This window comes from Hibiscus syriacus, unplaced genomic scaffold (assembly GCF_006381635.1).
Source record: "Hibiscus syriacus cultivar Baekdansim isolate YM2019G1 unplaced genomic scaffold, ASM638163v2 tig00110637_pilon, whole genome shotgun sequence".
Lineage (NCBI taxonomy): Eukaryota > Viridiplantae > Streptophyta > Magnoliopsida > Malvales > Malvaceae > Hibiscus > Hibiscus syriacus.
This window is the reverse complement of record NW_024062808.1, coordinates 1,852,244-1,876,501: the sequence shown is the minus strand read 5'-3', so window position 1 is coordinate 1,876,501 and position 24,258 is coordinate 1,852,244. Positions and strand designations below refer to the sequence as shown.

At 34.2% G+C, this 24,258-nt stretch overlaps 1 protein-coding gene and 1 pseudogene across 1 annotated transcript; both read left to right on the top strand.

Moving 5' to 3' along the window:
- The first annotated feature begins 14,039 nt into the window (after nt 1-14,039).
- On the top strand, nt 14,040-15,806 carry LOC120136857 (pentatricopeptide repeat-containing protein At1g06143-like). The gene has a single exon (XM_039152800.1). It carries the CDS (start codon nt 14,076-14,078, stop codon nt 15,804-15,806), a length of 1,731 nt encoding a protein of 576 aa, XP_039008731.1. The 5' UTR covers nt 14,040-14,075.
- A 67-nt stretch (nt 15,807-15,873) lies between these two features.
- On the top strand, nt 15,874-24,054 carry LOC120136856 (annotated as a pseudogene).
- The last annotated feature ends 204 nt before the right edge of the window (nt 24,055-24,258 follow it).

The window sequence follows — 24,258 nt, the reverse complement described above, 5'->3', positions numbered from 1 at the left end:
CATGCCCAAACCATCGTAGTCTTCCCTCCCTCAATTTTTCGGATACAGGCGCCACCCCCAAGGACATCCTAATAGCAGAGTTTGGTGTCATGTCCCACAGAGTCCTACCACATGTCCATCGAAGCATTCTCATTTCTGCGGCCTCCATCCTCCTTACGTGATCTTTCTTGATTGCCCAACATTCTGATACATACAACAGCGCTGGTTTTATTGCCATTCTATAAAATTTTCCCTTAAGTTTTAGAGGCACCTTTTTGTCACACAAAACTCCAGTAGCAGCCCTCCACTTTAGCCATCCCGTCTTTATACGGTGTGTAACGTCATCATCCACATCCCCATCTTTATGTATCATAGACCCTAGGTACTTGAAACAATCCTTTGAGGGGAGATCGTGTCCTTCAATGCATACTTCTACATCTTCATCGTTTTGGTTCCCACTGAAGTTTGAACATAAATACTATGTCTTTTCAATATTGATCCTTAGACCTTTTTCTTCCAAAGCAGTCTTCTAGGTAGCCAGTCTACTATTCAGCTCATTTTTTGTTTCAACAACTAGGACAATGTCGTCAGCGAAAAGCATACACCATGGAACACCGTCTGGTGTCGCACAATAGATGTCATCCATAATCAAGGCGAAGATGTAAGGGCTAAGAGCCGACCCCTGGTGGAGTCCGATGTCCACCGGGAAAGCCTCGGTGTCGCCAACTGTAGTCCTGACGTATGTAGTAGATCTACAGTACATATCACGAATCGCTCGGATATAAACAGTTGGGATCCATCTCGTTTCCAAAGTATTCCAGATCGTATCGCGGGGAACGCTATCATACGCCTTCTCAAGGTCAATGAATGCCATGTGAATATCTCTATTTTTTTCCTTGTATTTCTCCATAAGCCGTCGAAGTAGATGAATCGCCTCCGTAGTAGACCTGCCTGGCATAAAGCCAAATTGGTTTTCCGAAACCCTAGTAACTTGTCTCAACCTAGCCTCTATCACCCTTTCCCATAGCTTCATGGTATGGCTGAGTAGTTTAATACCTCTGTAGTTGCCACAACGTTGGGGATCTCCTTTATTCTTACAGATTGGTATCACCGTAGACTCTCTCCACTCCTCTGGCATCTTGGCAGTCGCTAAAATAATGTTAAAGATATTGGTCAACCACTTTACTCCCTCTTCTCCTAGGGCCAACCACACAGTGATAGGAATTTGATCTGGACCGACAGCTTTATCCCTCCCCATCTTTCTAAGAGCCATTTTGACTTCCTCAAACCCAATCCTACTTGTAGGGCAGTCATTGACCATATTTTGATGGTCGACATACCCATCAACGGTACTATCTCTACAGGGAGAGGCTCCGTCATTAAATAAGGCAAAGAAGTAACTACCCCAAACCCTCTTAATATCATGATCTTTCACTAAAAGGACACCATTGTTGTCCTTAATAAACCTAATGCTACCTAGATCCTTCTTCCTATTCTCCCTGGATTTTGCTAGCCTGAAGATGTCGTTTTGTCTTTCCTTGGTGTCTAATCTCTTGTACATTTCCTCGTATGCCTTATCCTTTGCTTTAGCCACCGTTTTTTTTGCTTTCCTCTTTGCCTCCTTGTATCGTTGTTTAGCTCTCGATCTTTCTTCGTCGTCATTGCAGTGTAGATACTCCTTGAAGCAAGTTTGCTTTGTCTTCACCTTAGTTTGGACTTCGTCGTTCCACCACCACGATTCTTTATGCTCCTTGACCTTCCCTGTCGACAACCCAAGGGTGTTTTTACCCACCTTTCTGATAGAATTTGCCATATTTTTCCATAACAAATCTGCATTATTTGAGTTTGTAGTTCCAAAACTTGTATTAGACAAAACCTTACTCCTAAAGTCATCAGCTTTCGCTCCATGTAAGTTCTTCCAAAGGATCCTAGGTTTACCAAGTTTAGCCCTCGTATGAGTTCTCCGCTCGTGTCGTACGCGGAACACCAAAACCAACAATTTGTGTTGTGAAGAACATGCCTCTTCAGGAAACACCTTACAGTCAATACAAGCCCATCGATCCCGATTTCGAACCAGGATATAGTCGATTTGTGTATAATGTGCCCCGCTATGGAACGTAATCAGGTTTACATCTCTCTTGTTAAAGAAGGAGTTAGTGACCACCAAATCGTGTGCAGTAGCAAATTCAAGCAACGTACGCCCCTCCTTGTTCCTACTACCAAAACCGAAACCCCCATGAACACTGTCATACCCGTCGATAGCGCTACCTATATGGCCATTAAAGTCCCCCCCTATGAAAACTCTTTGGTCCTCCGGAATGCTCTTAAGTACTTCATCTAACTGATCCCAGAAGCAACGTTTCTCCTCCTCCCATAGGCCAACGTGTGGGGCGTACACTGAAAGGACATTCACCACTTCCGCTTCTATAATAACCTTACTCATCATGATCCTATCCCGGAATCTACAAAATTCAACTACATTTTCCTTTAACTTAGATGATACCAAGATACCCACTCCATTTCTAGTGTTATCTACGCCTGAATACCATAACTTGTACCCATTACACTCTCTGGCGCGAGCCCCTTTCCACCTAGTCTCTTGAATACATGCAAAATCTATTTTCCTATTACTAAGTATGTCGGTCAGCTCCAGCAACCTAGCATTTAATGTGTCTACATTCAACGAACAGACTCTAAGTCTAGTCTCCTTGACACCACTCTGTCGAGCCCTCCCCCTATCCGTCCTATGGGATCTAAAAGAAGGACATGACCTCAAGTAATCATCTATAGCCGAAGCTATGGGGAACTATGAAAAAGGAATCCAAAGAAGACAAAAGATGCACCAATAAAACACTAGAGAATTGAGGGAACTAAGAAGCCTAGTTGGTCAATTAATTTAATTTTATTGTTATTTTTATTGCTAAAAGCCTAGTGTTAAAAGGGAAGAAAATAGGTCTTGATGTATGAATGGATAAACCCTAGACAACCATTACATATTTCAAATCCACAATACAACAGTAAATTTAAGACACTGAAAATCACTACCCATATCACAATTCAAAAACCCAAATCAAAGAGTAAACTTTGAAAGACAAAGGTAGAAAGAAAAACACTGATGTAACATCCCAAATCAGGGCCAGTGACTAAATTGTAAATTTTGAAAGTTTTGTGTTCAATTTAGAAATGAAATTTAAAAGTCTTGGGATTTAAGTAAAGAATTTTAATATTGGATTAAATAGCAAAGATGGATGAACTAAAGAGGCAAAATGGTCTTTTCATTGGAAAGATTTTTATCTTCCTTTTGAGTATTATAAACGTGGGAAATATGAGAGAGTTCCAGACTTCTCTTCTTCATTCTCTTCTTTTCCACCGTGAAGCCATAAGCAAAGGTAAGTTTCTTCATTAGTTGATTATTTGTTCAACTAAAGGTTTGGTTATGATTATTGGATGATAATTAAGCTTAAGGAAAGCTTAAATCATCTTAAAAATAAAGGATGGCAGAATTAGGAGGGATTAAAGATTAAGAGTTTTTGAATGAAATTCTGGAATAGAGTTCTTTACTCAAATTGGAAGATAAATTTGACTTGTCAATGGTTGAATTAAGAGATATGAAGTGATGGAATTGAATTTAGAACAAGAAGAAAAATTAGTGTGATTCTTGAATTCTATGTAGAGAATTAGATTTTGAAGTTAAAGATGTATTGAATGAGTAGTAATGAGTTTAAGCATGTATATGTAAGTTAAGAATAAGAAAGGGGATGATATATGAAGTGTTTGAGAGGAAATGAAGTAATTTTCGTGCTGAAAAATGATTTCTGGGTTAGGGGGAATCGGTACCCATTCAAAGGGGTACCGATACCCTCTCAAACGACAGAATTCTAGAATGTCATGAGGGTATCGATACCCCCAGTAGGGAATCGATACCCCCTAAAGGAAATTGTGAATATGGGTTTAATAAGTTTGTTTAAGTTGCTAGTATCCAATTACAAGGTGTAGGTATCTAATAATTGCCTTAAAATGTACATTTATGTAGATTCTGAGCATAAGACAAATTCTGGAACATTTGGCAAGTAAGATCGATCAGAGGAAAGATTAGAGATCGAGATTGACTAATGAGACCAGGTGAGTGCATACTCAATAGTATATGGTGTGTGATGGGAATAAGACTTGCGATGAGTCTATTTCCTGAAGTGTTATATATGAATTCATGATTAAAGGCATGAGTTGAATATGAGTGTATGTATGTTTGATTATCTGAATTGATATGTTTTGTATGTGCCATGTGGTTTAGGTGAAAACACGATTAAGTGTTGATGAGAGAATATAAAATAAGTTATGAAATTATAGGAATATAGAAGATAAGTTAAGAGATGTAGGGAAATGGAAAATAGATGTTTATAAAGAGTCATAGGAGAACAAATATAAGTAATATGATAATGAAATATAAGACTATGTGAATACATGGTTATGAGATAAAATATGCAATAATAGGAAAATATGATAAAAGTGAGTTCATGAGAAGTGATATGAGCTAGGTAAACATGGGTAACAGTATATGCATAATGGAAACATGAGTTGGACAAGTACATAGTGGTATGATTTATTATGAGAATTAGTATAATAGAGCTTTTTGATTTAATGAGAGTTAAGGGAACTAAATAAGATTGAATTATAGAATGAAATGGAAATAGTATATCAATTAGGAAACTTGAATATAAAGGGACGATACGAATATGCAAGATAAGTTATATGCTCAATATCTATGGAGCGATATGAAAAGATTATAATGAATATATGAAATTGAATTAAGTAAAGAGATTAAATTAGTACCTAAATAAAAATACTATTAAATGATATATGTTTAGAAATACGCTATAATTTATATAATCTAAAGGAATACAAAGAAATAGAGCATAAGGTAGATGATATGATATCAGTTATTATATACTTATATGATATATGTCATCAGGTAATATGAAAGGACTCTGAAAATTGATATAAGCTATGAGAAAGTGTTATAGGTGTTTCTATGTGTTATATGAAGCATATATGATCATATGTGAACAAGATATGATATGTATGTTTATATGAATATATGAGAAATGATCTAAGCTATATGATATGATATATGTGATTATATGCACTTTGGGATATATGTTATATGATATGGATCTATGTAACTACGTGAGAAAGTACATAAGCTATGTGACATGTAAATGTGACTCATATGAAAATGTTCTATGAGTAATTGAACTATGTGTTATGTGAAATGATAAGTATAAAAGAAAATGCCCATGTTATGTGTCTTGAGAGCTAAGGGTATAGTTGGCATGCCGAGAGTCGAGGGTCTACGCGGTCCTTCGGGACATATATGTATTCTTTGGAACATGTGTGAAGTCTGGTGAGACACATACTTAATCCTTGGCATATGTATATGATTCTTAAGGAATGATATGTGGTCCTTCGGGACATATATGTATTCTTTGGAACATGTGTGAAGTCTGGTGAGACACATACTTGATCCCTAGTATATGTATATGATTCTTAAAGAATGATATGTGGTCCTTATGGACATTATTATATGGCACTACGGTACAATTCTAAGCGGCACTCCGGTGCAATTCTATGTGGCACTTCGGTGCAATTATACGAGCTGTGGTGACAGCATATTGCACAACCTCTATAGACTCACATATCTATAGTTCTCACATGTGTACATGGGCTTTGAAAAGAGAACATAATTTGATATAATGATATGTGTATTTCTCGTGACATGGTAGAAGTGCATATATGTCTTGGTGATATGAGAACAATGTATATGATATATGTATATGATGTGTGATATAATGTGTGCATGATATGATATATATGTGATAGGGGTTATGGTATCTATTACATAATATACATGAATATATGTTGATGTATATGTAAATAAGTTGTATAATTTGATAGCATAAAACAGTCATGCATGATTAGTGGGTATGAATTCCCTTAGATGTGTTTTCTTTATGCCTCACTAAGTCATCGACTTAGCGTTTGAGTGTTTCACACGCAGGTTACAGAAAGTGAATATGGAAGCTGTGAGGAGCAATACAGGTCAGCATCTCCCTTACAAGATTTCAGATCAGAAAATAGATGAGTTAAATGATTTTTGTTATTTTGAATATAGTTGGCATGTACTAATTGATTGAGTTAAATATACTCTGATCAATTTTGGTTATTGTGGTCAAATTATGTAACTAAACTGCTTTTACTCTAAGGAAAGTTTTAAATTTTCTTTGAATTTTGTCAAGAGTCAAAGTTTGAAAAGTCAATGTGACACCTCGAACGCGTATCCGGGTCGGGTACGGGTTGGGGGTGTTATATTTAACGGTATCAGAGCTAAGGTTTAGCCGATTCTCGGCATAAACCTAAGTCTAAAGTGTCATAAAATGTGTATATGCCAACATATAGTGAAAAATTTCTGATATGATTGTGTAAGGAGTATGTTGTCTTGCTAATAGAATAAGAATAGTTTAATACAATAGAAATCCGATCGTGATAATTTTGAAGTAAGTGAAAGGTGATATTCCTGACTGTGATAGCTATTCACCTGCCCTGGCCAGGCAGAATGAAGAGCGGACACCTCAGTAAATGCCTAGTAAGATCAAAAGTTGATTTCAGAAAGCTGAAATCATATATGAATAATGATAGAAAGTTTTCATTGTTTTGAATCGGAAACACGATATTGAGTAGCTTTGTTATTATGTAGATAAGATAGAATATGGTGAACAAGTGTCACTATAAGATTGTTAAAAAGATCAAGAGATGTGGTAAGTATTTGTATAAGAATTCAAGAATAGATGCATCAGTGACAAGTGTATAAGAGATATGGAGATAGAGTTTATGAATTTAAGACAAAGGGATAATATTGTGTATAAGCAAGAGTGTGGCTATAATAAGGGTTTGCATTCTATATGAAAAGAGTTAGCGTTGACTAACCAGATCATGTGATGGAAAATGTATGTGAATTATAAGATTTTGAGATATTGTCAGAACAGAAAAACCAAAGATGAGGTGGATCTGGATACAGTTGTATATTTGGATCATAACAAATGTGGATTTGATAAGTTAAGTAAACTATTGCTGAGATAATTCCGACTGGAATGAATGTATATGAATGGTTCGATGAAGGTTTATGCTTTAGATTGGAATAATTGGTGGTGACTAACAAAATTATGTGATGGTAAGTGTATCAAAGGTAAAGTATTAGAAGATGATGTCAGGGTAAATTAATTAAGTAGGGTGTGAATTGAGACACGATTATGTATTTTGATCACGGAAATATAAGGTAATAGAGGAAACAAGAGAATAAAATTGTATACGGATAAGAGTGTGGGCTGGATAAGTGAGTAAATTGAACTGGTTGGATTTCAACTGAGAAGATGAATATGATTAGTTTGATTAGGGCTTATGCCCTAAATTGGAAAAGTTATGACTGATTAATTGTAATAGTATGGACAATAAAGTTCTAAGATTTGAAAAAAATATAAAGTTAAGTTAATCAAGTATGATGTGGATTTGGATATGGTTTTGATCATATAAATATGATTTCGGCAAGGAAATAAGTATTGATATGTTTAAAAAGGAGCTTTGAGGAAGAAAATACAAGTACAAGAGATGGTAAAAAAAATGAGATTCTGTATAAGTAAAGCAGATTATCAAATTTATGAAGATGTTATGAAGATCAGTAATCAGGGATAAGTATAAACGATATGAAAAGAGTATGAGAGCCTGAAGAAAAGATGTGATATATGTTATAAGGAGATTGTGATGTTAGAAGGAATGAAAGAATAAAGGGATAGGAAAAGACAAAGATGGAGGTTAAACGTTCAAGTAAGACAAGAGGTATATTGAGATATAAGTTATAAGTTGATATTGAAATAATACAATTTTCAATTATTAGAAGAACGAGAATGGGTGATTATTCTTTGAACAAATACGTAAGGGTTATATGAAAAGATTGTGTGTATAATAATACTTACAAGAATTAAGAAATGAGCAAAATCTTGATTTATGTGCAAAGCACATAGAGAATGATGGAAAAGATCAATTGATCCATAATAGTGAGGATTAAGGATTTGGGGTTGCTATCTATATAATGAATAATATTATATGGACTTATAAAGATGTGGATGTATATGAAGAATTGAGTATGGGAAAATGGTAGGTTGTAGAGGTGGCAGGAAATATTAAGGGAAGCAACATGAAAATATTAGAAGACGTGATATTATAAAGGCATGCAGTGAAAAGTCGAGGATGAATTTTCTTTAAAGGAGGGAAGATTTGTAACATCCCAAATCAGGGTCAGTGACTAAATTGTAAATTTTGAAAGTTTTGTGTTCAATTTAGAAATGAAATTTAAAAGTCTTGGGATTTAAGTAAAGAATTTTAATATTGGATTAAATAGAAAAGATGGATGAACTAAAGAGGCAAAATGGTCTTTTCATGGGAAAGATTTTTATCTTCCTTTTTGAGTATTATAAACGTGGGAAATATGAGAGAGTTCCAGACTTATCTTCTTCATTCTCTTCTTTTCCACCGTGAAGCCATAAGCAAAGGTAAGTTTCTTCATTAGTTGATTATTTGTTCAACTAAAGGTTTGGTTATGATTATTGGATGATAAATAAGCTTAAGGAAAGCTTAAATCATCTTTAAAACAAAGGATGGTGGAATTAGGAGGGATTAAAGATTAAGAGTTTTTGAATGAAATTCTGGAATAGAGTTCTTTACTCAAATTGGAAGATAAATTTGACTTGTCAATAGTTGAATTAAGAGATATGAAGTGATGGAATTGAATTGAATTTAGAACAAGAAGAAAAATTAGTGTGATTCTTGAATTCTATGTAGAGAATTAGATTTTGAAGTTAAAAATGTATTGAATGAGTAGTAATGAGTTTAAGCATATATATGTAAGTTAAGAATAAGAAAGGGGATGATATATGAAGTGTTTGAGAGGAAATGAAGTAATTTTCGTGCTGAAAAATGATTTCTGGGTTAGGGGGAATCGGTACCCATTCAAAGGGGTACCGATACCCTCTCAAACGACAGAATTCCAGAATGTCATGAGGGTATCGATACCCCCAGTAGGGAATCGATACCCCCTAAAGGAAATTGTGAATATGGGTTTAATAAGTTTGTTTAAGTTGCTAGTATCCAATTACAAGGTGTAGGTATCTAATAATTGCCTTAAAATGTACATTTATGTAGATTCTGAGCATAAGACAATTCTGGAACATTTGGCAAGTAAGATCGATCAGAGGAAAGATTAGAGATCGAGATTGACTAATGAGACCAGGTGAGTGCATACTCAATAGTATATGGTGTGTGATGGGAATAAGACTTGCGATGAGTCTATTTCCTGAAGTGTTACATATGAATTCATGATTAAAGGCATGAGTTGAATATGAGTGTATGCATGTTTGATTATCTGAATTGATATGTTTTGTATGTGCCATGTGGTTTAGGTGAAAACACGATTAAGTGTTGATGAGAGAATATAAAATAAGTTATGAAATTATAGGAATATAGAAGATAAGTTAAGAGATATAGGGAAATGGAAAATAGATGTTTATAAAGAGTCATAGGAGAACAAATATAAGTAATATGATAATGAAATATAAGACTATGTGAATACATGGTTATGAGATAAAATATGCAATAATAGGAAAATATGATGAAAGTGAGTTCATGAGAAGTGATATGAACTAGGTAAACATGGGTAACAATATATGCATAATGGAAACATGAGTTGGACAAGTACATAGTGTTATGATTTATTATGAGAATTAGTATAATAGAGTTTTTTGATTTAATGAGAGTTAAGGGAACTAAATAAGATTGAATTATAGAATGAAATGGAAATAGTATATCAATTAGGAAACTTGAATATAAAGGGATGATACGAATATGCAAGATAAGTTATATGCTCAATATCTATGGAGCGATATGAAAAGATTATAATGAATATATGAAATTGAATTAAGTAAAGAGATTAAATTAGTACCTAAATAAAAATACTATTAAATGATATATGTTTAGAAATACGCTATAATTTATATAATCTAAAGGAATACAAAGAAATAGAGCATAAGGTAGATGATATGATATCAGTTATTATATACCTATATGATATATGTCATCAGATAATATGAAAGGACTCTGAAAATTGATATAAGCTATGAGAAAGTGTTCTAGGTGTTTCTATGTGTTATATGAAGCATATATGATCATATGTGAACAAGATATGATATGTATGTTTATATGAATATCTGAGAAATGATCTAAGCTATATGATATGATATATGTGATTATATGCACTTTGGGATATATGTTATATGATATGGATCTATGTAACTACGTGAGAAAGTATATAAGCTATATGACATGTAAATGTGACTCATATGAAAATGTTCTATGAGTAATTGAACTATGTGTTATGTGAAATGATAAGTATAAAAGAAAATGCCCATGTTATGTGTCTTGAGAGCTAAGGGTATAGTTGGCATGCCGAGAGTCGAGGGTCTATACGGTCCTTCGGAACATATATGTATTCTTTGGAACATGTGTGAAGTCTAGTGAGACACATACTTGATCTTTGGCATATGTATATGATTCTTAAGGAATGATATGTGGTCCTTCGGGACATATATGTATTCTTTGGAACATGTGTGAAGTCTGGTGAGACACATACTTGATCCCTAGTATATGTATATGATTCTTAAGGAATGATATGTGGTCCTTATGGACATTATTATATGGCACTACGGTGCAATTCTACGCGGCACTCTGGTGCAATTCTACGTGGCACTTCGGTGCAATTATACGAGTTGTGGTGACAGTATAGTGCACAACCTCTATAGACTCACATATCTATAGTTCTCACATTTGTACATGGGCTTTGAAAAGAGAACATAATTTGATATAATGATATGTGTATTTCTCGTGACATGGTAGAAGTGCATATATGTCTTGGTGATATGAGAACAATGTATGTGATATATGTATATGATGTGTGATATGATGTGTGCATGATATGATATATGTGTGATAGGGGTTATGGTATCTGTTACATAATATACATGAATATATGTTGATGTATATGTAAATGAGTTGTATAATTTGATAGCATAAAACAGTCATGCATGATTAGTGGGTATGAATTCCATTAGATGTGTTTTCTTTATGCCTCACTAAGTCATCGACTTAGCGTGTGAGTGTTTTACACGCAGGTTACAGAAAGTGAATATGGAAGCTGTGAGGAGCAATACAGGTCAGCATCTCCCTTACAAGATTTCAGATCAGAAAATAGATGAGTTAAATGATTTTTGTTATTTTGAATATAGTTGGCATGTACTAATTGATTGAGTTAAATATGCTCTGATCAATTTTGGTTATTGTGGTAAAATTATGTAACTAAACTGTTTTTACTCTAAGGAAAGTTTTAAATTTTCTTTGAATTTTGTCAAGAGTCAATGTTTGAAAAGTCAATGTGACACCTCGGACTCGTATCCGGGTCGGGTACGGGTTAAGGGTGTTACACACTGAACCCAAGAAGTGAAGGAAAACTTTTTCTTTATTTTGTAAGCTTTTTATATTCACTTGGGGAGGTAAAACAAAAGCAAGGAGGCCAAAAGAGAGAGTGTGTGAATGAAAACTTATAAGTATGAAACAAAGAATTAGCAGCAGAGAGTGAAAAGCAAAGGAGAAATAAAGGGACAGGGAGGGGTCACGGCTGTACGGGAATTAAACGGAATTTCAATTCAAATCTAAGGATCCACAGCTTTAAGATCCAAAAGTTGGAATTCAGAGATCTACGAGAGATAGAACATGCAGAGATTTGGATCTGAGGAAGAGAGAAAACGCAAGTCTCTGTATCTTCTAAAAATTCTAGTTGTACACACAATAAAAACATTAATCTATAATAAAGAACAAATAGGAAGATCAATTTTAAAATAAAGTCAAAAAAAGTTCTCACAAGAACTATAGAAAGCAGATCAAGCTAACTAGAAAAGTAAAAATCCATATCCAAAGAGAAGCAGATTAAGCTAACTTATCTCTTGTTGGGCTTCTCATAACTCCATTTTGGATTAATAGTTTATCTGAGCTTTTCTCTTTTTTTAGGGAACTTTTAAGTAATGTAAATTATTTTAAAATATTAATTCAGTTTTTGTTGATAGACCAAGAAGTTAGTGTGATTACAGGTGGTTTATTTTTTCTAATTTGAGTGAAGAGTTATAATTGATAAAAATTAATGTTAACTGATATTAATATTCTCTATCTTCGTAAAAAGAGGTAGAGAGAAATAAATCTGAGATGGGTTCATTTCGATCTTATCATTTCTATCAGCCTTGATTGATAAATTTTATAATGACTTTTAGTGTTCGTGGCAATCTTAGGAATATGATAGCTACTTGTAGGATAGCAGGTTAGGTAAATATAATTTGATGAATGTGGATTTAATTATGATATATCATGTAAGTATGTCAGAAGTTATATCAATAAATCACGATTTCATGAGAGATATTAGACATTCGAGGTTCTTCCTCCATATAAATTTTCATTATATCTTTTAAAATTTTGAGACGTCAGAGATTCAAAGATAATTCTAGGGCCTCCGAGAATATTTTTGACAGAAATATAATAATTTTGGATTTTTAAATTAAACTGATATTACCTTAATTATCACACTTGATTCAACTAAAGTTTTTATTTTAAGATAAAATACTTAAAATATCTTTAATTCGTTATTTAATTCATTATTTAATTTTATAATATATTTATGTCCCATTAAAATATAATACTAATTTAACGATATAAGTGAAAAAGAAAAGTCGGTGAATCAAATGAGTTGTAATCAAAGATGATGTGAAAGGAATCGAATAATGAAACTTTGCATTTTTTATGTGTATTATGTGGACTGGAAACAGACTTGTGCAATACATTTGAGATGTAATAAAAAAATAATTTTATTTCTATTATATTTTTTTAATTTTATTCGAAAGATTTTATAATAATTATTAGTGTATGTAAATAATATGATCATAATGATTATTTGTAGGTTAAAAACTTAAATAAATACACTTAAAATAATAAATTTAACTTTAATAAATTATGTAGTTATATATTAAGAGTCGGGTCGAATTTTATACGAGGTGAGTTGAATAAGGTTTTGAGTTAAAATTTAAGTGGGAAAATTTTGACCCAGCTTAGAGTAATTTTTTTAATATAAATATAGATATAATTGTTATAATATTTTATTTTTATATTTTTAAAAGTAAATTACACTTTTAGTACTTAAATTGTCACTTTTGTTATGTTTTAATATTTAAACTTTATTTTTTTTCAAAATCATACATAACATTTAGTTTTAATTTTAATTTGGTTCCCCGCTGTTAGAAACTTAATGACAATGCTGATATAGATATATTGATTTTTTTTTAATTTCTACGTAACTTTTCTCTTTCTTTGTTAAATTTTTTTAACTAATTTTGTTCAATCAATTAGGTGGTAACATGTGGAAATTAAAAATAATAATAAAATGGCATGTCATGCCACGTTAGCATTGACATTAAGTTTTTAATGATTAGGTACTAAATTGAAACATAAACTAAATTTTAGGTATAATTTTGAAAAGAATAGAGTATTAAAACAAAACAAAAATGATTTAAGTACTAAACGTGTAATTTATCCTTTTAAATTAGGTTCTTATTTTATCAATAAAAATGATTTTTTATATATTTATATCGAATTGAACCGGGTTGAATACAAATTTTTATCCCAAAATTTATGTTGGATCGAATTTGGATGGAGAGAATATGCTTCTAGAATTAGGTGGACAATATATACTTATCGAATCAAATAGAATTTAAGTGAAAAATATATATTTTTTGAATAAGTCAGACTGACAAAAATAATATACCCAACCCTAGGCCGTAGACCGACCCGATTCCATATCCAAATTATAGGTTACACGCTTTACAAACGTATTTATGGTAATAGTACTCCCCTCTTGACTCCTTCCCAACAACTGGGAGTTCACCTTTAGAACCAGACCAATGTCCCTCAAGACCATAACTAAACTCAACCGTTTATTCCTACAGGCAACCCCTCTCCAACAACCTCAAACTCTAAATCAAAACATCCAAGCAATAGCCCATCAGATAAACCAATGTTCCCATTTAAACCAGCTAGAAAGATTATATGCCACCATGATCAAAACAAATGTAAACCAAGACTGTTTCTTGTCGAACCAGTTCGTCAGCGCATGTTCCTCTTTTCGCCGCATGGATTACGCAATCCTAGCCTTTACCCAAATGCAAAGCCCCAATGTTTTTGTTTACAACGCGTTGATCAAGGGTCTTGTTTACTGTCACCATCCTTTTGTAGCTTTATATTATTATAAACACATGCTCGGAGCTGAAGTTTGGCCCACCAGTTTCACGTTTTCTTCACTGGTTAAGGCTTGTTGTCTGGTTTCTGAATTTGGGCTCGGAGTAAGTGTTCATGGCCATGTTTGGAAACATGGGTTTACCTCACACGTCTTTGTTCAAACCGCTTTGGTTGATTTTTACGCGAGTGTTGGGAAAATTTTTGAATCGAAAAGGGTGTTCGATGAAATGCCTGAAAGAGATGTTTTCGCATGGACCACGATGATTTCAGGTTTCTTGAAGGCCGGGGATTTGGGTTCTTCGATGAGATTTTTTGATGAAATGCCTGAAAGAAGTACCGCAACATGGAATGCTATGATCGACGGGTACGCGAGAGTAGGGGGTGTCGAGTCAGCCGAGTTATTGTTTAATCAAATGCCCGTAAAGGATACTATTTCATGGACAACGATGATCAACTGTTATTCTCAGAACAAGCGATTCGGAGAAGCATTAGCTCTTTTCGATGAAATGAGGAGATATAAGGTTAGTCCAGATGAAGTGACCATGGCAAGTGTTATTTCGGCTTGTGCTCATCTTGGGGCACTCGATATTGGAAAAGAAATACACAATTATGTAATGCAGAATTCATTCGATCTTGATGTCTATATCGGATCTGCATTAATCGATATGTATGCTAAATGTGGGAGTTTAGAGAGGTCACTTTTGGTGTTCTTTAAATTAAGAGAGAAAAACCTGTTTTGTTGGAATTCAGTAATCGAAGCGCTTGCAGTTCATGGCTGTGCTGAAGAAGCACTGGCAATGTTCAACAGGATGGAGAGGCAGCGGGTCAAACCGAACGGGGTTACTTTTGTTAGTGTTCTTAGTGCCTGCACTCATGCAGGACTAGTCGAAGCAGGCCGTCAGAGGTTTTTAAGCATGAGTCATGATTATTCGATCCTCCCTGGAGTTGAACACTTTGGATGTATGGTTGATCTATTGAGCAAAGCCGGGTTGCTCGAGGATGCTCTGTTCTTGATACGGAGCATGAAGTCGGAACCGAATTCTGTTATTTGGGGTGCTTTGTTAGGTGGGTGTAAGCTTCATAAGAATCTGGAAATTGCTCAGGTTGCTGTGGATGAACTGATGGTTTTAGAGCCGTACAATAGTGGCTATTACACTCTTTTACTTAACATGTACGCTGAGGTTAATCGATGGGGACAGGTTTCAAAGATCAGGCAAAGGATGAGAGAATTAGGCGTGGAGAAGCGATGTCCCGGTTCTAGTTGGATCGAAATGGATAACGAAATTCATCGGTTCGCCGCATCTGATAAGTCCCACCTTGCTTCAAACGAGATCTACTCGATTCTAGCCGAATTAGACGTCCAACTGAAGCTAGCATACTTTATTTGTGATATTTAGGCCGAAGTTTTTCTTACGACACTGCTGCAAAATGGTATATCATATAAATTTATCGAGTGACATGATTAAAATACAATCTTCTTGCAGCATGGACTTTGTGATGTATGTTGGAGGGTCTGTTTGGGCATTGGATTGGTGTCCTCAAATTCATGAGAATCCCAATAGTCTTGTCAAATGTGAGGTGCTTCCCTACTTCTCCCCTCTTGTATCCACTTGCTTGTGGGAACCATTCATTGATTATGTATTTAATCTTCTGCGCTTTTGCTTTAAATGTTTTTCCATCATGCTTCACATTATTCAATCCCAACTTAGTTCTACTTATGTATTTCAAATGAAAGAGGCAAAGCTTATATTTGTTCTTAAATAATGGTTTAAAATTTTCCTGCATGCTTTATAAGGAGGATCAATAATTTTTATCACCATCTTATTGCAGCAATCTTGTAAGACAATCCTTGTTGTGACATTTTTGTTTTCCTTCTTTTTCCCAGTTTATTGCTATTGCTGCTCATCCTCCTGAATCTTATTATCACAACCTGGGCGCCCCACTTATTGGTAGAGGCATCATTCAAATATGGTGTGTGCTAAATGTTAGGGTGAATGACGAAGAAGCTGTTCTGTCAGAGAAAAAGCCAAAACATAGATATCAAAATACAGGATCAAAGAGGCCTAGAGGAAGACATAGAAAAAAGCCAATAGATGAACCTCAGCCTGATCAGGTTAAAAGGCCAAAAGGCAGATCTAGAAATAAATCAATTAGTGAATCTTCTAACAGTGATCTGAATGTCCAGCCTCTTTCTGTTCAGTACCCAGAAGAATCCTTTCAGTTTGCTTCTGTGGACAATGTTCCTGGAAATACAGAAGAAGATGTTCCATATAAGAATCATCATAAAAAACAGAAGGGTCTTAAAGAGGCAATATGTACATATGATGCAATCCCTAAAACTTCTATGTGGAGTAAAAAATTGGAAAGTAAGGTACAGAAAAAAACTAACAATGATGGTAAAATTCAAAATGAAGAATCAGAACCTTCTTCTGCAATCAACCAACATTTTCATTTTAACCCTGGGCTAGATGCTACCGCACCAAATAATGTTTTAGGCTGTAATTTGTTTGAGGTCAGCCCGAGTTCTTCTATTCCAGGGGACCTTGCACTGCCAAGAGCTGTACTCTACTTAGCTCACAATGGAAGAGTTGCTTGGGATGTGAAATGGAAGTCATATCATATAAATGATTCTAAATGCAACCAAAGTATGGGCTATCTGGCTGTATTACTGGGAACTTGATCTTTGGAAGTGTAAGACATCTGCCTTTCTCAATTCTTCTGCCTATCATGGTTTAGGACTGAGTTATAAAAGAATAAGCATCATTATCTTATACAATGCTAATAGAACACAGAAGTTCTTTAAGTGGGTTGTTCTTTTGCCACACCTGATTCACCAGATTAGGTTAGCTTCACAATTTGATGTCTGGAAGCATTGCGGTTAACAGCCTGCTCATGGATTCTTTGAACTCCTAGCAGCAGATTGGATTGGAGAAAATCCCAAAGAAGTATATCTTGATATTCTTGTCATTTTGAAGTTTGAAAATAAGGAAATATTTGGAATAATTATAATAGTCATAATCATTGTAATATAAAATCCTGAAGTAGATCGTAGCAAGTCAACTAGATTGTTATGGAAGAATTAAATTAAATTCTGCAATATTGGAAAGACTGAGAGCATAAGATGCATATAAATGGGAGGGGTAGAAAGTGTGTCAAATACTTGAAATGTAGAAACTGAAAGTACCAATGTGAACATTGAAAAATTGACTGCTTGTTTCATTTTACAAGCCTCTTTTTCCCCTAATCTATTATTGATTTTAGCTTTACAATTACATGCCAGCTCCCACTGTTTCTTGTTTTAAATCAGTTCCATATTTTTCACTTTTGCATTAGGTTATATCAATTAGTTGAGTACATGTTTCATTTAGGTTTATCATTGACAATTCCTGTTGATGCTGCATCTTGATTCCATCAATGTGTTGCAGGTGGGAAGTTCATCTTCCAAATATGGTAAAAAATATTTATACATCGTCGCCTAAGCAGGGTACTGATCCTCGATTTGTAAAATTGGATCCAGTTTTCAAGTTCTCAAAGTTAAAATGTGGTGATATACAGAGGTAATTCGCAAATCTATAGTTTCTCCTTATTAAATTATTCCAAACATATGCGTGCGTGCGCTACTCTAATATTGCACTTCTCTAGAGCTTCTAAAACATGTGAGAAATAGAAAAATTCTTATGATGCCAACCAGGGTTGTTCTTTGCTATGCTTACAAAGAAAATGGACAGACACGGGTGGTTGTGGGCATGTGTACTATTAGGCAGCATGGAAACCTATTTATATATAAGCAGTTATAAGACAATAGGCAGTGCAGTATGTCTTGGTTATTCTTGGGTGGACTGCATCTGCGTGACACATTCCAACTGATTGCTCTGGTGTTTAGAATGATAGAATGCGCTGCATGTGGAATACAGGAGTTTTTTTCCCTTGTTAGAGAGGGGAAACTAAAGAACAAAAATATTCATAAATTGCAGTTGAATATTGTACTTCTGAGATTTTATTGTTAAACTAATTTTAATTGGAGCTTCCCAGATTATCGATCATTGTAAAAGAAAGGAAGAATTAGTTTCACTTTACACCTATGCTACTAGCTATAACAAGGTGGTGAAATTGTTAGAGAGGGGAAACTAAAGAACAAAAATATTCATAAATTGCAGTTGAATATTGTCCTTCTGAGATTTTATTGTTAAACTAATTTTAATTGGAGCTTCCCAGATTATCGATCATTGTAAAAGAAAGGAAGAATTAGTTTCACTTTACACCTATGCTACTAGCTATAACAAGGTGGTGAAAATTTTTCATTTAATATTTTTTTCATTTAATTTGTATAATATTATTATCATTAATGCAGCTTGCCTCTTGTCGGTTAATTAATAAATAGTTGAATATAGGACACCACCAGGTTTGAACTGCCTGACTAAATAGACCCATGAAATGCATCTTTGAACCATTGTAGTTTTTCAGTTGTTTCAACTATTTTTCATTTTGTAGGGATTGAGACAGATAAGTTTTCCCTCCAGATGGGGAAAGTAGTGGGGAATGTCTGCTAAATTGTTCAATGTTCAAACTGTTCTATTTTTCTGATAATCTGACATATTAAGATGCAGCTTTATTACTAATTTCACGTAAGTGATATATGCATCTTCCTCATGGAGGAAATTGATTTGTAAACTTAGAATGCAACCGGATGGTTTATTAAAAAGCTTTATTTGGTTGCTTCTACAAACTTATCCATTGATCCGTGGAATTATTTACTTAGTACTACGACCTCTTGCTACTCTTGGTTTTCCTTTATGATTTTGTTGTGTGTTCGATTCTACTTTGTGTATCACTAATTCAAAGGCTCCTATTTATTGTACAGCATTCCTCTAATAGTTGAGTGGTCAACCTCACCTCCCCATGATTACTTCCTAGCTTGATGCCATGATGGAATGGTATAATATTAGTTAGCTATTTGTTTCATATTCTTTTTCATATAAACAATTACACTTATATAGTATTTGATTGACTCTTGAGAGAATCAATATCATGCCTTAGCATAAGGACATAAAACTATTCTTTTTGTTTTCAAATTTAGTCTATAATCAATATAACTTTTCCAGGGAGTATTTGCAAATAAATTCCTCCTGCATTAATATGTTGATTGAATGTTTATTGGGATTTTTCCTATTATTATCGCTTCAATGACTAGGGTTATCATTTACTCATAATTTTGTGTTTTTTCTTGGCATCAAAACTGACGTAGTTAATATCAGGTGGCTTTGTGGAAATTCTCTGCAAGTGATTCACCTAAAATTAATGGTAAGACATTAACAAAAAGTTTTGGTTATTGATGTGATTTGAATAAAGGCTTTGATTATTGGCTTCAAATCTACATTTGAATTTTATTTCTCACTTTGTAATTATGCAGATACAAGACCCCTGCTTTGTTTTAGTGCAGATACAGTTCCAATAAGATCAGTTGCTTGGGCCCTGTCTGGAAGGTTAGCGATGTATGTAGTTTTCCCTTTGCAGACTAAATTTATATGGCTATATATGTAGCAATACTTATGTTCACTAACAATATCTTTTTGGAATTTGGTGGCTAAAATGCAAAGAGAGAGAGAGAGAGAGGAGGGGGAGGGGGCAGCCTTTCATAGATATTATGCCATCCTCCTTTTTTCTATATGTTTCCAAGGTTATGGGCAATGTGTTCTCTGCTGGACAATTGCTAATGAATTGGAACTACTTGATTAACCTGTTCTTTTTGTCAGTCAACCAGATCCAACTTCCTTTCATTAAGATTACTGAAATATGCTAATGATCTAGTTACAAATTCCGTTAACCTACTCTGTGGACTTGTATGTTTGATTCTGTGAGGCTTGCTTTTGTTGTAAATAAAAACTCTACTATTGAATTTTAGTGACATGGAGAGCTCAAATGTTATTCTTACCGGTGGACATGGAGGCCTTAAGTTTTGCAACATATGGTAACCTTGATAACTTGTTCTAGTTTAGGTTTGATTGTTTTGTATCATTATCTTAGAACTTTTTGTTGTCATGTTTCCTATGCATTCATCTCATTTGAATTCTGATGCTTGGTGGCTTTATACTGTTTTTTGAGATTGTACTCTTTGACTAGATTGAAAGTTTAATTGAACTTCAACATCTTAAATATGCTATGTTGCATGGAATATATCAATATCGTAGACTAACAGTTTATGTTTACTATTATTTATTTCATTTTCTTTAGGATCCCTTTTAAGTGCCATAAACTTCCATAATTTAGTGAAGCTTACAGAGTCATAGGAGGTTCAGCTGAAGTTACAGTTTTTATTGACCGAGAAGTGAAACTAATTTTATTTCTCTCACCACTGGTGAATGGAGTTTGCTTGATTCTCTTCAATGTTCCCTCTAATTCATTTTTACACCACAAATTAGAGTAACGACAGTTGCATATATATTTTCTGGATCATTTATGTAGCTATCGTTGAGTGGATGATAAATAAATTGGCATGCTCGGTGTTTTCAAGGGTGCAACACTCATTTTAGGTTATTTGCATGAGGCTTTAGGCCCAAAATAAGCATTTGCTTGAGTGAAGTAATGCGTGTCATATGCCTGTTTATGCATATAAGGCTAAGATATATAACTATGATAATGAACTCTAAATAGTTATCTCGGTTAGCTACAAAACATGCAAAATTTTGTTTCTTTATTGGCCTAATGCATGATTTCCTTAAGGCTTATGATCCTATCTTTGTTGTTGAATACTCTAATATTGAGAAGTATATTGTCCCCTTTTTTGCTAGTGAAGGTACAATGAATGAGAGTTTTTTTTTGGGTGAGATTATTGTAGAAACAGAGTTTTCCGGTTCTGGTAAACAGGGTTTTTTTATTCTGAAATTATTTTTATTCAAAGAACAATTGTTTATTACACAAGAGGATACATGGGATTTTTATATACATGAATTAGAGACCTAGATAAGATAGGAGTCGTCTTTTCTACAAATTAGGAGATAATTTTATAGATTAGGTTAGGATTCAGAGTTTAACTTAAACACTACTTACAATTATTTTCGCCTATCCACTGTGAAAAAAAAAAACTCAAGTGCACTGGATTTGTGCCTCGCCTGATAGGGCAGGAGGCACTTTTGTTGTTTGGTGCTAAGGCGCAACACTAGGAGCATGCCTTGACAACAATGGGCATTTGTATTGCATTTTATGCATATTTAATTGATGAAACCAATTACGATGAAAAATTGTACACATCAATCTAATGCATAACTTGATCTATACACGTGCTTGACTTTCTTTGGTTGATCTTGCTTAAATAGGAACTTGCAAATTTTTGCATATTCTAGAGTTCAAGTTCAGTTGGAACCAGAGTAATTTCCTATTTTCCTTTTAAGTTCTGAATCATTCAAAGTCTGAACTTGGAACTTGTAAAAGAATTGTAATCCTCTAGGATTTCGATTGGGACACATTTGCATATGTTAATTGTTAAATTGGATTCCATTGTTGTTTTAAGAGTAGTGACTAGTGATTCTGAATTGTGGGTTTCTTTCAACTAGATGGCACTTAATTCGTGTTCTCTTGGTATTTTATGTTGTGCGTATGTATATTTATGGTTGTTGCAGTGAGTATTTTACTCTTAAGAATTTTTTCCGTTCAAGATGCTATGGTAGCATGACTACATGTTCCTTAAGAGCTCTAGTTTTATGATTGTTTGCAGTGATCCATTTCTTCCATTGTGGGATGTCCATCCATTACCAAAGTTCATATATAGCCTGGACTGGGTGCCAGATCCAAGGTAAGTTGTACATGACGGCTTTCCTATTATTTTCATGGTAATTGATGGTCTTCTCTTCAACTAGAATTGAGGCAAAATTTTGTCTGTAGATGTGTTATGATATCCTTCGACTACGGAACAATGAGACTGCTCAACTTAGTTCCTGCAGCATGTGATGTTCCTATATCTGGAAAACCTTTTGGGGCAAATAAGCAAAACCAGGACTGCACGTTTATAATTGTTCATCCTTTGCTATCTGGAGTGTACAAGTGTCGAAATTAACAGGTATTCTATTTCTAAGGAGTGATTTTCTTACGGCATTAGATTTTCACTTTCATTATAATGACAATTGCTGTGGATCTATTATGCTAGTCAGTAACTCAAATTGAAAAGGAAAAGAAGCGTGCAGAAAACCAGTAAACTTTTTAAAGCACGAGATACACTAGAAAAAGATCATATAAAAGATTGCAAAGTCAACGAGTGTATGGTTAACACTGTTTGACTAGAAATGTGTTAAAAATTGTGTAGCCATGGGGTAGAAAGAAAATGTACTCCAACCTACAAGGTAGATTACTAATAACATGGGCTCTATATTCTTTAGATTAAATTGTTTGAGCATAAAACCGGTCTGCATGTAACAAACTATTTGTTATTTCTTTAGTTCGTGAGATTAATTATTGATCTTGTTTACTGTTGAATAGAAATTGTCTTTTGAGTGGTATGGTATATCTTACTGGTGAATATTATCCTTTTCTTACTAGTAAAGATATATGAAATAAGTTTCTTACTAGTAAAGATATGTTATCAAATAAATTGTCATTAAAGATATATCTTTAAAAGCTACATTTCATATTATCTTTACTGCTGAATATATCAAATAAATCTAGATTAAGGTGGGATGATGAACAACTTGTTTTTCAAACTGTCATTTCCAAATTTAGATTGACTTATTAACACAAATTCTAGGCTTGGTTGCGTATTGTGGTGCAGATGGTACTGCTACGTGCTTTCAGGTGAGGTACTTCACCTTATTTCCAAAGTATAAATATTTTTTTTTCTTTTCTTTCTTTCTCCAAGTAGAATTGTTTTGGGGACTGGTCAAGAATAATTCATGAGTTGTTATTACTTCTGCATTTCTCAAGTAATTCATGTTTACTTCCACTTCCTATGGTACAAAGCCTTTCAATTTAAATCCCAAGTTGTTGTAAATTCGTAAGCAGCTTCTTTAGGTTGTCTCCATTGATACTATTGTTTGTATAACCAGCTAACATCTCAAGCAGTGGGGAAAAGATTTTCACAAAATCGAACCCCGCATTTTGCATGTGGATCCTTGACCAAGGAGGATTCCGCTGTAGTAGTTAACACCCCCTTGCCAGATATTCCTTTGCCATTGAAGAAACCAAGTATTGGCTGTAGGGAGGGCCAAAGAACCATGCGTACCTTCTTAACCAAGTCAAACCCAGGCAAAAATGATAAGGATAGTAAGGCAAAAGTTACAACTTCTAAAATTTTCAGGTATGATTGCACTACTAGGTTGCCAATTGGGTATTCCAAGTTTCTTTCTTAACAGCCAACAACTTGTTGAATCTGTTGCAGTCCTTAGCGAAGGCAACGATCCCGGCACAGAATCTGAACCCGAGGAAACATTGACAGCTCTGAAACGTAAAATCAAACAAAAATCATTGGCACCAAACATCGAAGAAGCAACAAATAAAGAGGAAGATGAAACTGGAAAAGAAGTTGAAAGCAAAATTGAGACATTTCCTCCCATGATTGTGGCAATGCATAGAGTTAGATGGAACATGAACAAGGGTAGTGAGAGATGGTTGTGCTACGGTGGAGCAGCCGGGATTGTACGATGTCAAGAGATTAGATAGAAATTGTTAAAACAACATTATGTTCAACAGGTTATTAATATTTGCTTAAAAAGCTAATCTAGTCTTAATAATCTCAATCAATTGTTTATTGCTATTAATATATGTGTTCAAACATTATGTCTAATTTCAACTTTCAATATTCAGTCATGTTTTACTTTGGACAAACAAAACATAATAACCTTGGAAACCATTAACACTATTCTT